The 14,875-nt window shown below is 34.7% G+C and overlaps 1 protein-coding gene across 22 annotated transcripts in view; it reads left to right on the forward strand.

The window, feature by feature from the left end:
- Positions 1 to 10,304, forward strand: part of ZNF148 (zinc finger protein 148) — a 135,391-nt gene extending 125,087 nt beyond the window's left edge. For all 22 annotated transcript variants that reach the window (XM_081571691.1, XM_081571694.1, XM_081571685.1 and 19 more), the window contains 2 exons: positions 6,941 to 7,059; positions 7,387 to 10,304. In XM_081571691.1, the coding sequence (XP_081427817.1) occupies positions 6,941 to 7,059; positions 7,387 to 8,985 (1,718 nt within the window). In that variant the 3' untranslated portion in view covers positions 8,986 to 10,304. The remainder of the gene's footprint in view (positions 1 to 6,940; positions 7,060 to 7,386) is intronic.
- The last annotated feature ends 4,571 nt before the right edge of the window (positions 10,305 to 14,875 follow it).

A 14,875-nucleotide genomic window follows, 5' to 3' on the forward strand; every position in this document is an offset into this window, starting at 1 on the left:
ATCCTTAAATGACAAAACTTAAATTGTAAAAAGTCTTATTTCTGGAATGGCTAGTTAAAAAGTAAGAGAAGAAGAGGGGGGAAAAATGGGAGAAAAAGATGGGAAGAAAGATGATACAGTGAAAAAGGAAAATATTAAAGGAGAAAACAGACAAGGATTAGAAATAAGTATATCAAAAGTGAGTACTCAAAAAGTAAATGACTACGGAAGATAAATTTGTGTCTACATTAATCCTGGCTGACTTGGCCATCGTAATTGTTCTGTTTAAGGGGCTGTGAAAGTTGTTTGGTTTTTGGTTTTGTTTTGTTTTTTAAGCAACAAGGGAACATTTGTACAAATTTCTTTTACGGTATTAAAGTTTCTAGTACTTTTTTGTTTAGGTTTGTTAATGTTGCTTCTAGTTAAATGAGCTTTTAATTCTTGATCATGTACTAATGTGTTTGTGTGTGAGTGAGTGTCACTCACTCAGTCACGTCTGACTGTTTGCAGCCACTGTAGCCCACCGGGGTTGCCATTTCCTACCCCACATGTACTAATACATAGTTAACAATTCAAGCATGATTTTTCTCCAGTTAATTTATTTTGAATTCAATTGTTAGCTCTTTGCGGGAAGAAATAATGCAACTTTATTGAAATATAATTCACAGTGTCAAAAACCCCATCCCTTTAAAGTGTGCAATTCAGTAGTTTATAGTATGTTGACAGAGTTGTACAACTGTCACAGGAGTCTTTTAACAGTATATTCTAAGTTAGAATAGCCTTCACCATTCTAAAATCCTGTACCCATTCCTCCCAGCACTAGGCAATCTTTAATCTTTCTATTTCTATGGATTTCTCTGTTACAGACATTTCATATGAATGGAATCACACAGTAGGTGGTCTGTTTGCCTAACTCGTTTCACTTAGCATACTGTTTTAAAAGTTCATTCATGTTGTGACATGTACTTCTATTCCTTTTTATAGCTAAATGATGTTCCATGTATGAATATACCATGTTTTGTTTATTTATTCTCTTAAGGGACATTTGGGTTGTTTTTACTTTCTGACTGTTAGGAATAATGCTGTTATGAATATTTGTTTTTGTGTGGAAATAATGTTTTAGTACTCTTGGCTATATGCTTTGGAGTGGAATTGCTGAGTTACATGGTATGGTAACTCTATGTTTATTTTAACATGTTAAGGATCTGCAAAATTGTTTTCCAAAGATGCTGCACCACTTTACAATTCTACCACCCAAGCATGAGAATTCCAGTTTCTCTGCATCCATGCTAACACTTGTTATTATTGTCCTTTCTACTATAATTGTCCTGTTGGGTGTGAAGTGGTATCTCATTGTGATATTGTTTTGCATTTCCCTAATAAGTAAGGAAGGGACTTCCCTGGTGGCTCAGATGGTAAAGCGTCTGCCTACAATGTGGGAGACCCGGGTTTAATCCCTGGGTCAGGAGGATCCCTTGCAGAAAGAAATGGCAACCCACTCCAGTACTCTTGCCTGTAAAATCCCATGGATGGAGGAGCCAGGTAGGCTACAGTCCATGGGATTGCAAAGAGTTGGACATGACTGAGTGACTTCACTCACACTCACAATAAGTAAGGATGTTAAGCATTTTTTATGTACTTATTGGCTATTTGTATATTTTCTTTGGAGAAATGTCTGTTCAGATCCATTGCTTGTTATTAAATTAGATAATTTGTCTTTTTACTATTGAGTTGTAAGTGGTTTGGGGGTTGCTTTTTTAATATGCTAGATACATGTCTCTTTTCAGAAACATGATTTGAAAATATTTTATCCCATTCCAAGGTTGTCTTTTCACCTTATAAGAAAAAAAACTGTAAATTTACCATTTTAATCATTTTTAAGGATGCAGTGTAGTGACATGAAGTACATTTATGACATTGTGTAACAAAATTATACACAAACAAAAACCTGTCGCCGTTAAGCAATAACCCTCCTTTCCTCTCTCTTCCAATCCCTGGTAACCTTTATTCTACTTTTCTATCCCTGTGAATTTGCCTATTCTAGGTATTTCATATAAATGGAATCACTCAGTATTTGTTCTTTTTATGTCTAGCTTCTTTCTCTTAGTATAATTTCTTCAAGGTTCATTCATGTTATATCATGTATCAGAATTTCATTTCTTTTTGTGGCTGAAAAATATTCCATCTTCTGTATATATCACATTTTGTTTATCCGTTCGTCTGTTGATGGACCCTTGGGTTGTTTCCGTCTTTTGCTTGTTGTGAATAATGTTGTTATGTGCATTGGTATACAAATCTCTGAATGAATACCTGTTTTCAGTTCTTTGGGGTGTATACCTAGGAGTAAAACTGTTGGCTTGTATGGTAATTCTAAGTTTAACATTTCAGCAAAATATTTCTCACAGCAGGTACCACAGCATTTTATCTTTTCACTTTCTTGATAGTGACCTTCAAAGAACAAAGGTTCATTTTGATGAGATACATTTTAGTTATTTTTTGTTTGGTTGCTTATGCTTTTGGTGTGATATCTAAGAAATCATTGCCTACATAATCTAAAGTCAAGATTTATTCATATATTAAAGAGTTTTATAGTTTTAGTTTTCACATTTAGGCCTGTTATCTATTTTGGGTTAATTTTTGTATCCATTGTGAAGTTGAGGTCCAATCCCATTCTTTTGCATATGAGTATCAAATTGTCCCAGTATTATTGTTGAAAAGACTTTTTGCCCACTGAAGTATCTTGACATCTATAACGAAAAGTCGGTTAACTCTAAATGTAAGGATTTTTTAGACTCTCAGTTCTATTCTTTCATATGTATGTCTCCTGATGCCTTTGGCTGTAAGTTTTGAAGTTGGAAAATCTGAGTTTTCTTTTTCAAAATTGCTTTAGCTGCTCTGAATCCCTTGCATTTCCATTTGAATTTTAGGATCAGTTTGTCAGCTTCTGCTTTGACCAGTGTGTGGTGTTATATCATTATTAACAATATTTAAGTCTTATCATGGAGAATTAATTGAATTCTAATTCATTCACTAATTTTTTTATTTATCCTCTCACTTTTGAAAAATAATCTTAATTAACTTCTGATCTTAATGTCCTCTATCATATACATCTTTTTACTTCAAAATATGTATCTGTTCTTACTTTTTTAACCATAATTCTTGTACTCTCCCTTTTTATCCTAGTTCCTCTGAGATCTTGTTCTTTTAATTAGTCACCATAATAGTCCATTTCAGTTTTAGTTAAGTTCCCCACCCTTAACAATTCTTAATATCGAATGGATTGTCTATTCTCACTTCCTTTTTCTCATTTCTTTCACTATGAAACATTCTAAGTAAGTGGTCTTCTCTCCCAGCTTTTGTTGGACAAGTACCTTAACTTTCCTGGACTTCGTTTTTGTAATAATAAGTAAATTGGTAGAGGTTAGTTGTGTTAGGTTCTTCATTCTGGTCTCTAAACCCTTGGAGTCCTTACTCAGACCCCCTGTGTACAGAAGTGGAGCTATTTGCTCCTGAATTCTGGGTGGAAGCTTAGAGCCATTTGCCATATTAGCCTTTGGGGGCCTCTGTGGAGCTCCCAAGAGCACAGTTTGAAGTCATTGCAAAGTAAATTTAGTTAAAATTTAGTTAACTCCATAGCAATTACAGAAGTTGCATTCTTGAAAGTTTCAAACAGTTGACTTATTGCCAAGTTAAAGTCTCTTCTTAGGTACCATTTCTCCAGTATCAGTTCAGTTGATCAGTCGTGTCCAATTCTTTGCAACCCCATGGACTGCAGCACGGCAGGCCTCCCTGTCCATCACCAACTCCCAGAACTTGCTCAAGCTCATGTCCATTGAGTCAGTGATGCCATCCAACCATCTCGTCCTCTGTTGTCCCCTTCTCCTCCTGCCTTTAATCTTTCCCAGCATCAGGGTCTTTTCCAGTGAGTCAGTTCTTTGCATCAGGTGGCCAAAGTATTGGAGTTTCAGCTTCAGCATCAGTTCTTCCAGTGAAAATTCAGGACTGATTTCCTTGAGGAGTGACTGGTTTGATCTCCTCGCAGTCCAGGGGACTCTCAAGAGTCTTCTCCAACACCACAGTTCAAAGGCATCAATTCTTCGGCCCTCAGCTTTCTTTATAGTCCAACTCTCACATCCATATGTGACTACTGGAAAAACCATAGCTTTGACTAGACAGACCTTTGTTGGCAAAGTAATGTCTCTGCTTTTTAATATGCTGTCTAGGTTGGTCATTGCTTTTCTTCCAAGGAGCAAGCGTCTTTTAATTACATGGCTGCAATCACCATCTACAGTGATTTTGGAGCCCCCAAAATAGTCTGTCACTGTTTCCATTGTTTCCCTGTCTATTTGCCATGAAGTGATGGGACCAGATGCCATGATCTTCTTTTTTTGAATGTTGAGTTTTAAGCCAGCTTTTTCACTCTCCTCTTTCACTTTCATCAAGAGGCTCTTTAGTTTCTCTTCACTTTCTGCCATAAGGGTGGTATCATCTGTGTATCTGAGGTTACTGGTATTTCTCCGGCAATCTTGATTCCAGCTTGTGCTTCATCCAGCCTGGCATTTCACATGATGTACTCTGCATATAAGTTAAATAAGCAGGGTGACAATATACAGCCTTGACATACTCCTTTCCCTATTTGGAACCAGTTTGTTGTTCCATGTCCAGTTCTAACTGTTTCTTCTTGACCTGCATACAGATTTCTCAGGAGGCAGGTCAGGTGGTTTGGTATTCCCATATCTTTAAGAATTTTTCACAGTTTGTTGTGTTTCTCTAGTATATCTTATAATATCTAAACCCTTACTTGCTCTATTATTCCCCACTAAATATTCTTTTCTTGGCTTTAATCACATATACACAATCTCTTTAACGACTGCTCACCATAGATTCTGACACTTCCAAGAAACTTTTCCAAATCATACCAGTTCATGATAATTTTTTTTCCACTAATAAGCCTCTGTAATAATCCTTTATGCCATTCATGTGGCACTTAAAAAATTGCCCAAAGTAATTTGAGCTACATAAAGATAATTTGGGCCCTGATTCTGACCTAAAGAAATTTAGTAAAAGAGTAGAGTTGTAGACTAATTATTGAGATGAAAGTAATGAGTGCCTTAGGAAAGGTACAGTTTCAGTTCTGTGGCAAGTTAAAGAAGATAATTTGATGATAATTTAGTGAAATGAAAAGATGTTCCTTGGAAGAAAAGCTATGATACATCTAGACAGCATATTAAAAAGCAGAGACATCTTTTAGCTGACAAAGGTCCATCTAGTCAAAGCTATGGTTTTTCCAGTAGTCGTGTACAGATGTGAGAGTTGGACCATAAAGAAGGTTGAGTGTCGAAGAATTGATGCTTTTGAACTGTGGTGTTGGAGAAGACTCTTGAGAGTCCCTTGGATTGCAAGGAGATCAAACCAGTCAGTCCTCACGGGAATCAACTCTGGATATCCATTGGAAGGACTGATGGAAAAGCTGAAGCTCCAATACTTTGGCCATGTGATGCGAAGAGTCAGCTCATTGGAAAAGACCCCGATGCTGGTCAAGATTGAAGGCAAGAGGAGAAGGGGACAGTAGAGGATGAGATGGTTGGATAGCGTCACTGACTCAATGGACATGAGTTTGAGCAAATTCCAGGAGATAGTGAAGGACAGGGAAGCCTGGTGTGCTGCAGTCCCCGAGGTTGCAGAGAGTCGGACAGGACTTAGCAACTGAACAACAACAACAAAGAAGATAAAGATACCTTTCCTCTGGGAGAATAGGGCAAAGTATCCTAGAGCAGATGGGTTGGTCCTGGAGAGGAGCGTAGTACCTGAACACACAAAAGTGGAAGGAGCAACATGAAACAGGCAGAAGTAGGAAAGCATGAGGATGGTAGGTTCTTCAATTTGACTGGAGGAAAAGGTCAAGAAGAGAGCTAGTGGGTTATAACGTTGTAAACCAGAGGTGGATATAGTTTTGTTAGTTGTTCCTTTGTAATATTTGTATCATGTTTTCCCAATTATGTTATAAACTCTTTGAGGACAAGTAACAAGTCTTAAACTTTTAACTTCTTACAGAGGGGTTATGGGTAGAGGAGAATAATTCAGTAAAATTTTGTTGACTACATGAAAAGTAGAAACAGTGGTTTTTCAAACAGATGAAGGGTGTGACTTCTTGTTACACCCTTCTGTTTGTTTAGGCTGTGGCTTTATCACTTAAAACTATTTTAGATCTTCATAAGATGGTTCCTTCAACCTAAGAAGTCCTTTTGTCATTTAAAAAAAAATTGGAGGTGGGGCGAGGGTTCTGTGTCCAGTTAACATTGCTCATTTTAATTCTTTCCCAGAAGGACTTAAAAAATGCTCATTTGAGTTGAGGAAAAGAGAATCAATATAAACAAACATTACTCTTAAAACCTAGCCTCTGATTTCAACTTGTTTTATGTTTTAATAAATTAAATTTAAAATATATTTTCTTAGGATTTTGATTTTATTTAACCACAAATATCTTTGAAAAGACATGAATTTAAAAAGATATACTCAAGAACTGTGTTGGTCTGTGTATAAGTAACCTTTTCTTTTTCAAAAATTTTTCAAAAATATTTTTGTATGATTGAAAAAAAGGTTAGAGACGTTAGCCACTCTACGGAGACCCGTTCATATTACTGTTAAGTTCTTGGTAATACTGGCCTCTATAGAAATAGTATATTATGTATACATATAATAAAAGGCCAGGAAATTGAGTGTGTGTGCTTTCAGTCTTTTCAATGGCATATGCCACTCTCTTTGATTTTTATAAAGCAAGATATTCTTGACAAAATAAATTGGAAGATATATTTAGAATAAAGACTTATGTCATTTAAAAAGAACAAAGGCAACGTTCTTGTGGTAAAGTAATTTATTAGAGATTCTTGTGGTAAAGTAATTCACTAACTTATATTTCACAGTATTTGTTTTGTTTTAAACTTTATGTATCATATACTAGGTGAAAAACCATTTCGCTGTGATGAATGTGGTATGAGATTCATTCAAAAATATCATATGGAAAGGCATAAGAGAACTCATAGTGGAGAAAAACCTTACCAGTGTGAATACTGTTTACAGGTAAGATGTGGTTTGAATTTTTTAAAAAGTCACTTTATTGAGGCATGACTGACATTGAAAGTCTTCTGTCTGGAATTCAGTTATAAAATAATTCTAAAGAATTAAATTAGAAAATGTTAGTAACTACTAAAGCTATTTGAAGAATTTCCTAACTGTTGTTGATTCAATTTATAATAGACAGTTGGTTCAGGAAATTAGTTAGGAGTTGCTCATATTACTACACTTATATCTATCTTTATATTAATTGCTTTTTTTCTTTTCTTTTCTTGGTTGACCAAAACACAAAACTAAAACAAAAAACTCCCTTCCGAACTTTGAATTCGACAGTATTTTTCCAGAACAGATCGTGTTTTGAAACATAAACGTATGTGCCATGAAAATCATGATAAAAAACTAAACAGATGTGCCATCAAAGGTGGCCTTCTGACATCCGAGGAAGATTCTGGCTTTTCTACTTCACCGAAGGATAACTCACTGCCAAAAAAGAAAAGGCAGAAAACTGAGAAAAAATCATCCGGGATGGACAAAGAGAGTTCTTTGGACAAATCTGACCTGAAGAAAGACAAAAATGATTACTTGCCTCTTTACTCTTCAAGTACTAAAGTGAAAGATGAGTATATGGTAGCAGAGTATGCTGTGGAAATGCCACATTCCTCAGTTGGGGGATCGCATTTAGAAGATGCATCAGGAGAAATACATCCACCTAAGTTGGTTCTCAAAAAAATTAATAGTAAGAGAAGTCTGAAACAGCCATTGGAGCAGAATCAAACAATTTCACCTTTATCCACATACGAAGAGAGCAAAGTTTCAAAATATGCTTTTGAACTCGTGGACAAACAAGCTTTACTGGACTCAGAAGGCAATGCTGATATTGACCAGGTTGACAATTTGCAAGAGGGGCCCAGTAAACCTGTGCACAGTAGCACTAACTATGATGATGCCATGCAGTTTTTGAAGAAGAAGCGGTATCTTCAGGCAGCGAGTAACAATAGTAGGGAGTATGCGCTGAATGTGGGCACTATAGCTTCTCAGCCTTCTGTAACACAAGCAGCTGTGGCAAGTGTCATTGATGAGAGTACCACAGCATCCATATTAGATTCACAGGCACTGAATGTGGAGATAAAGAGTAATCATGACAAAAATGTTATTCCAGATGAGGTACTACAGACTCTGTTGGATCATTATTCCCATAAAGCTAATGGACAGCATGAGATATCATTCAGTGTTGCGGACACTGAGGTGACTTCTAGCATATCAATAAATTCTTCAGAAGTACCTGAGGTTACCCAGTCGGAGAATGTTGGATCAAGCTCCCAAGCATCCTCATCAGATAAAGCCAACATGTTGCAAGAATACTCAAAGTTTCTGCAGCAGGCTTTGGACAGAACTAGCCAAAATGATGCCTATTTGAACAGCCCGAGCCTTAACTTTGTGACTGATAACCAGACCCTTCCAAATCAGCCAGCATTCTCTTCCATAGACAAGCAAGTCTATGCAGCCATGCCCATCAATAGCTTTCGATCAGGAATGAATTCTCCACTAAGAACAACTCCGGATAAGTCCCACTTTGGACTCATGGTTGGTGATTCACAGCACTCATTTCCCTTTTCAGGTGACGAGACAAACCATGCTTCTGCCACATCAACACAGGACTTTTTGGATCAAGTGACTTCTCAGAAGAAAGCTGAGGCTCAGCCTGTCCACCAAGCTTACCAAATGAGCTCTTTTGAACAACCCTTCCGTGCTCCATATCATGGATCCAGAGCTGGAATAGCTACTCAGTTTAGCACTGCCAATGGACAGGTGAACCTTCGGGGACCAGGGACAAGTGCTGAATTTCCAGAATTTCCCTTGGTGAATGTAAATGATAATAGAGCTGGGATGACATCCTCACCTGATGCTACAACTGGCCAGACTTTTGGCTAAAAAAAAAAAATGTGTAAATAATACTGGCACTTTAGAACAGATTAATCAAGAGTGGGGTTACTCTGTGTAAAATGGAGTGCTGTACAGATTTAAGAGCAATGCGTTTATAACAAGTTAAGCTGATATGAATAGCAAGATAATCCAATAACTGCGTTTTGTTTGGTTAGTCAGCATTCTTTGAACTGCCTTACATGTTGTCACCTTTACAGAAGCAATGCGTTACTTGTTTTAGATCAGAAACTTGCTATTCCACCTACACCAAGTTTAAAAGGAAAAAAAAAAACAAGACTTTCGCACAATTGTTTCCTAACTGATATCATTGTACATTCTTAGGAGATTAGTAATTGTGTGAAATTTACTCATACTGTTTCTAAGTTTTTCAGCATAGTTGTGGCACTTCAGCAGGGAATCTGAGTATACTTTACAGACAGAGTGAACTTAAAAGTTTAAATGTCAAGAGATTATGGCTTAAATAAATTAGTGTGTCCTATGAGGGGAAAAAAGAAACCACCTTTTAAAGAATGATATGCCATATACCCTTGATTTTCATTTTGCATTATATCGACTTTTTCTTTTTGAGAAAAGTAATAAAAATCTGATAGTCTAAGACTCCACTATTTAAAAGCCTAATTACTTAAAAAAATATGCATACTTTCAAAACTTTTACCAAAATACATAACTGTTGAAGCATTCACTTCTATATGGAAGTATGCATATTGGTGTCAGTTTCTTTGTACAGTTGTACCTAGATATTTTTTATGATTTTTTCATGTGCAAGTATCAAGGTTTTGAAGTTTTAGTAAGAAGATACTCTGTAGATTACATTCCCAAGAACATAATGCTTATACAAAATGTATATTCCACGTTTTAAAGCTTAATTGTATTTTACTTTACATATACACTTCAGTTAACATAGAGCACTTAGAATCTATTTGGTAATTTTGATTTCTCAAAGTAAAATTTTAGATTTTTAGGTTTGATATGGTTGTGTCATAATCATCTCATAATTGAAAATTTTAATTTTTGGCAATAAAAGGAAATTGGGTATCTTTGGAACTGTAAAATCTGGTTTAATCCTTCTCTTTCTAGAATCTTGATAGATTGGATAATTAAACAGTATCCAGAGAAACTAAAGAAATGGGCATTTTAATTGCTTATTTTATCTTGAGTTACTTTTTAATGAACACTGCTCATTACAATTTTACAAACCAAAAGTGTTTACTAATTCTAGTAACTACAGTTTCTTTTTCAGCTAGATGAGTGATCGGAAACCTTTTGTTGCATTTCAAAATCTAAATAAACTACAGACTTTATCCTTATACCACGAATGTTTTTTTTAATATTTTGTCTTAATACAGCATGGTACAATAAATAGTGCTTTTATATATATACATATTATATATATATATATATATATATATACTTTTCTAAAGAATGATGGTTTGAGTTACACATTGGACAGTTTTAATTTTTGAAAAATAACAGTTATATTGATTTTATTATCCTCTTTAATTTGTTCCGACTTTTTGGTTTTTTATTTTAAATTTCCACCATCTTCACAATGCACACATACTGATAGAGCATCAGTAATCTAAAATTAATACCCTTTGAAGATGCAACTTTATTGTTAATTTCCATTTTAGCTTTTATATTGGCCTTATAGATCTTCAGTCTTTGTTTCAGTATAGAATGTTCTACATTTTAAATTATTTTTTCTTTTATTTAATGTTATCCCAAGACTGTTCTCATAAAGAAAGGGAACAAAGAAATATCTAACCTTAACATCTTTTACATTTATTTTGAATATATGGTGTTTTATGATAAGGAATATAAATTATGTTTAATGTGGTTTCCTCTATACTTTGGTTATTAAACTTTGCTTGAAACTTTCCCGTTTGACAGCTTTCTTTGCTGCCAAATTTTTCAAGAATTTTAGACTTCTTTGAAGTACATATTTAAGATTTGCCATTATTGACTCTTAAGAATGGTGTGTCTTGCGTTGCACATCACAACCTCAAGAAGTCATCATTCAGGCGAGATGTTAACAATGAAACTGTGCTCTCTGTAGGAATAGGCATTTGTGTTTTTCTCATACTACTTATTGGGTGATAGTAGGCATTGATGTCCTGAGTTGTTTGTTTTTGTTTTGAGCCTGATCAGAATTTCTGTTCGGTTGAGAACTTGGTACAGAATAAAGTGGGGTTTTGGTTTGTGTTAACATCACCAGCACAGTTTTTAGAATGTGGCTCTACTGCTGAGCAGTAAGCCTTTGAAAGTGGCAGTCAGTGCAGGTAGAAAGAAGTTCAGGCGTTGCATTCCTGTGTTCGCCTCATTTCTTTACATCTACATAATGGCAGACTTTTCTACCACATTAGAAGCATATTTTGAGGTAAATGATACTTTGGCATAATTTACTGACTTACCACTTAAAGTATAGTCATTACTCTCTTTACTGTGAAATTTTACATGCCTACCAGAGTTACCGTGTATTAATATTATCATCATATGATAAACATCTCAACAGTTGGGTTTCCGCATTTTGCTTCAGAAAGTTACTTAATTTCTATCTGGGCATTAATAGAGGAAGCAAGTAGCCTTTTGTGCTGCTTTAAATCAGAATATTGAGGATATCCTTTTGCAATTTGGGTTTTGTTTTTTCATTTCTCTTGGTGAGCAAATTGTTCTATGAAAACATGCTCTTACATCCTTAAAATTGGCAAAATATGAGCCAAGGTGTGCTTTCTTAGGACCTGTTCTCACATTTGAAGATTGGAAACGGATCACATTAGATGAAGTAATATCTCTTGAACATCTTCTAAAACCATGTTTGTTTTTTAACTTACTGTACACATATTTCATTTGGTTCAGAATATTTGAAGTGGCTCTTAAATTTTTTGGATCTACTTGCAGATCTTCTAGTTGATACCACAGAAATCCATCCTCTTAGCTCTGGCTGAGTGAGGACTGCCAGTGGTCGGGTAATTTTCTCGTTCTGAGAGGCAAAAGAGGCCTTGTGCTCAGGGTAGGCTTTCATTTCCACAGGCCAGAGAAGCTTGCAAAGTGCCAGCTAGGTTAGATATTTTGCCACTTCTTTCATTTTATTAATTTGGGTTTTTAAAGGGCTGTTAAAAAAAAAAAAAAGCCGGGAAACTTAAAAGTAGGCATTACTGTAAAACTACATTTCTTAGACTTAGAACATTTTAAACTAGAACTCGTTTTTTCACAGTATATTTACTTGAAGCACTATTATAATCGAAGAGAAACTTTTTGACTCTGCAATTTAATTTAAACTTTTTCCGTTTCAAATTGCTTTATTTCAGGGAAATAATTTTCCATTTGTTTTTGCTATATTCTGCAAATAAAAAACGGATGTTTCCTCTTTCACTTAAACTTTAGTAGGAAACAAACTACAGCAGACAAACATTTATTGTTGTGTTTGTTGCTTTCTTTAATCCAATGGATAAAAAAGTAAAACCCTGTAAACATTATTTTATTTTTTTATGCAATACCATGCTGTAAATATGGTTCATCAAATAAGGATGTACCTATGATTGAATCTTTAATTCTGCACAGTTAGAGTTTATATATAAACGTGTCTTGACAATCAAGGACTTTTATGTGAGTCTTCCTTTATGATGTTTTATTAATGTTATGCATTCCATTTGTTTTGAAGTGAGTACCAATGTGCTAATTTGTATTGTCTGAAAGTATGTAATGTTTTTACAGCTTGTTTTTAAGAATCTGTAAATATGTACAAACAAATCACAGTACTGCTTTATGTTAGAAGGCATATGATGTTGTACTGTATGTAAGCAATAATACATAGCAGTGCTAACTTTACAAGTAGCATCAGGAAAGTTCTAAAAACATTTCAGAGTTATTATCTTTATTTCATTTAATAATGATTATCTTTAATCAGTTTTTATAAGCAAATTCCATTGTTCCTCCTATTGGAACGTAACACTGTTTACACAGCATAATTGAAGTTGCAGGGGAGACAGGCTAAATCTGACTTCATCTGTACTCACTTTCACTAAGCATTGAATGGCCTTACCACTCTTCTGCAAGATGGAGGAAGACTGCAAAACTTAGTGCCCATCACACTGAAGGAAGGGGGTGTGGTTTTTTTTCCTGCTTCTGTACTGCTACCTAACTTTGTGGTTTGCTTTGGATTTTAATATTTGTTTCTGTTTTAGATTCAGCCCATAAGTTTTGAGGTGACTTCAGCTCCATTGTGAAATAGTTCTCTTCATATTTCATAGCTACATTTCAACAATTCTGAACTTTCTACTTTGATTTTTAGATACTTATTTTTCAACCTTGGTTTCTCAGCTGATCAGATAAATTTATTCAACTTCAATACAAAGAAAGACAAACCTATTGTAGTTTGAATTGAGTAGATATTATACTGTACAGAACAGCTAACTATTTGAACACAAACACATCACTGCTTTAGAAATAAACTCGCCAGTTTATAAATGTATATGACCTACATTTTATAGGAAAATGTTTTTAAATGCTAGTCATTTATATAATGTGCTTTGAAGGATTTGCTAGTCCACTTCTGTCACTTTTTAGTACACTGGTATCTTTTATATGTAATGTATGCTTTTTATTATTGTAGCAAAGCATTTCAGTAGAAAGAATTTTGCAACAATATGGGGGAAATTTTTCATTGTTGGATTTGAATTATACTGGATTTTATCTGTGTAGTCTTACTTGTCTTTATTTTAATGCTGTCTGGAAGGGAACTTGGTATCCAAATAAAGCAGGTAACCTCATTTTACTTCAAGGGCATACTGTGTAGTGCTGAATTTAATCTGGAAATCTGATGACTTTGAAAAGAAAAACAAGTTTATAAAAATTGTACAGAAGAAATTAAATGTGTAATGGAAATCCTGATGGTGGAGCACGTTGAATTTTCTGATATATAGTGTTATTTTCCTGGGATCCCCTATGCCTTCTTTGTATTTCAACTAATAAAGGAAAAACCTTGTCATTGAAACTGGTAGGATAATAGGATATTCTGATTATACAGTATTACTTTTCCTATCCCATTTTCTGACCCTTTCTCGATCACTGTAAATTTTATTTTCTATTTCCTCTTGATAATTAAACATGTACATAATATAGACACTGTTGTATAGAACTGAATAAATTTTGAGTTGCTGTGCTTAAATGGGTAAACAGGAATATGGATACTGAGAATTTATAAAATGCCAGAACAAATTTATTGGAGAAAGGGGGGCATCATATATGTCCTGGAAGGTAGTAGTTGATGTTTCTTCAGCCCTCTGGGAAATCATTGTGAAAGAACTACAAACTCAGTATCTGACACCAGTGGGTCTTTCTTTCCCCACTTCCCCTCCAAACATATGAGCACTAAATTTCAAAGTCTACTCAGGTGAAAATTGCTTTGCAATGAAACTTACCACATTGAAATTTTCACTGTTAAAAGATGTTTGTTATATTTTTAAATACAAACTTATACATCAGTGGTCAGCAGCTTGGCAATTGAAGTTCGATAAGTCAGTATATTTTAAAATACATTTTACCCTCCAAAAATAATTGTTTTTAAACAATTGGGAGGATTTTTTGTTGTTGTTTAAACGCGTTTTTTATTGTAATTGTAAAAATAAAGTTTTCTTTGACCCCATATTACGCCATGAATAAATTGCTGAGCCTTCATAATATAGTGAAAGCTTGTTTCATGCATAATCATGGAACAGAGAAATGTTCTATAAACTGACCTATTCATTAAGAGGTTTAATGAGTTTCAAAGCTTCTTGACATTATTGTCATGTAGTAAACCTTGCCATTTGGAGTTTATAATACCATTTTATGTATTGTGATACTAAAGGAAATTGTTTTTGTTTTATTTTTAATTGAA

Source organism: Giraffa tippelskirchi, chromosome 2, assembly GCF_054371585.1.
Source record: "Giraffa tippelskirchi isolate mGirTip1 chromosome 2, T2T-mGirTip1v1.2.pri, whole genome shotgun sequence".
Lineage (NCBI taxonomy): Eukaryota > Metazoa > Chordata > Mammalia > Artiodactyla > Giraffidae > Giraffa > Giraffa tippelskirchi.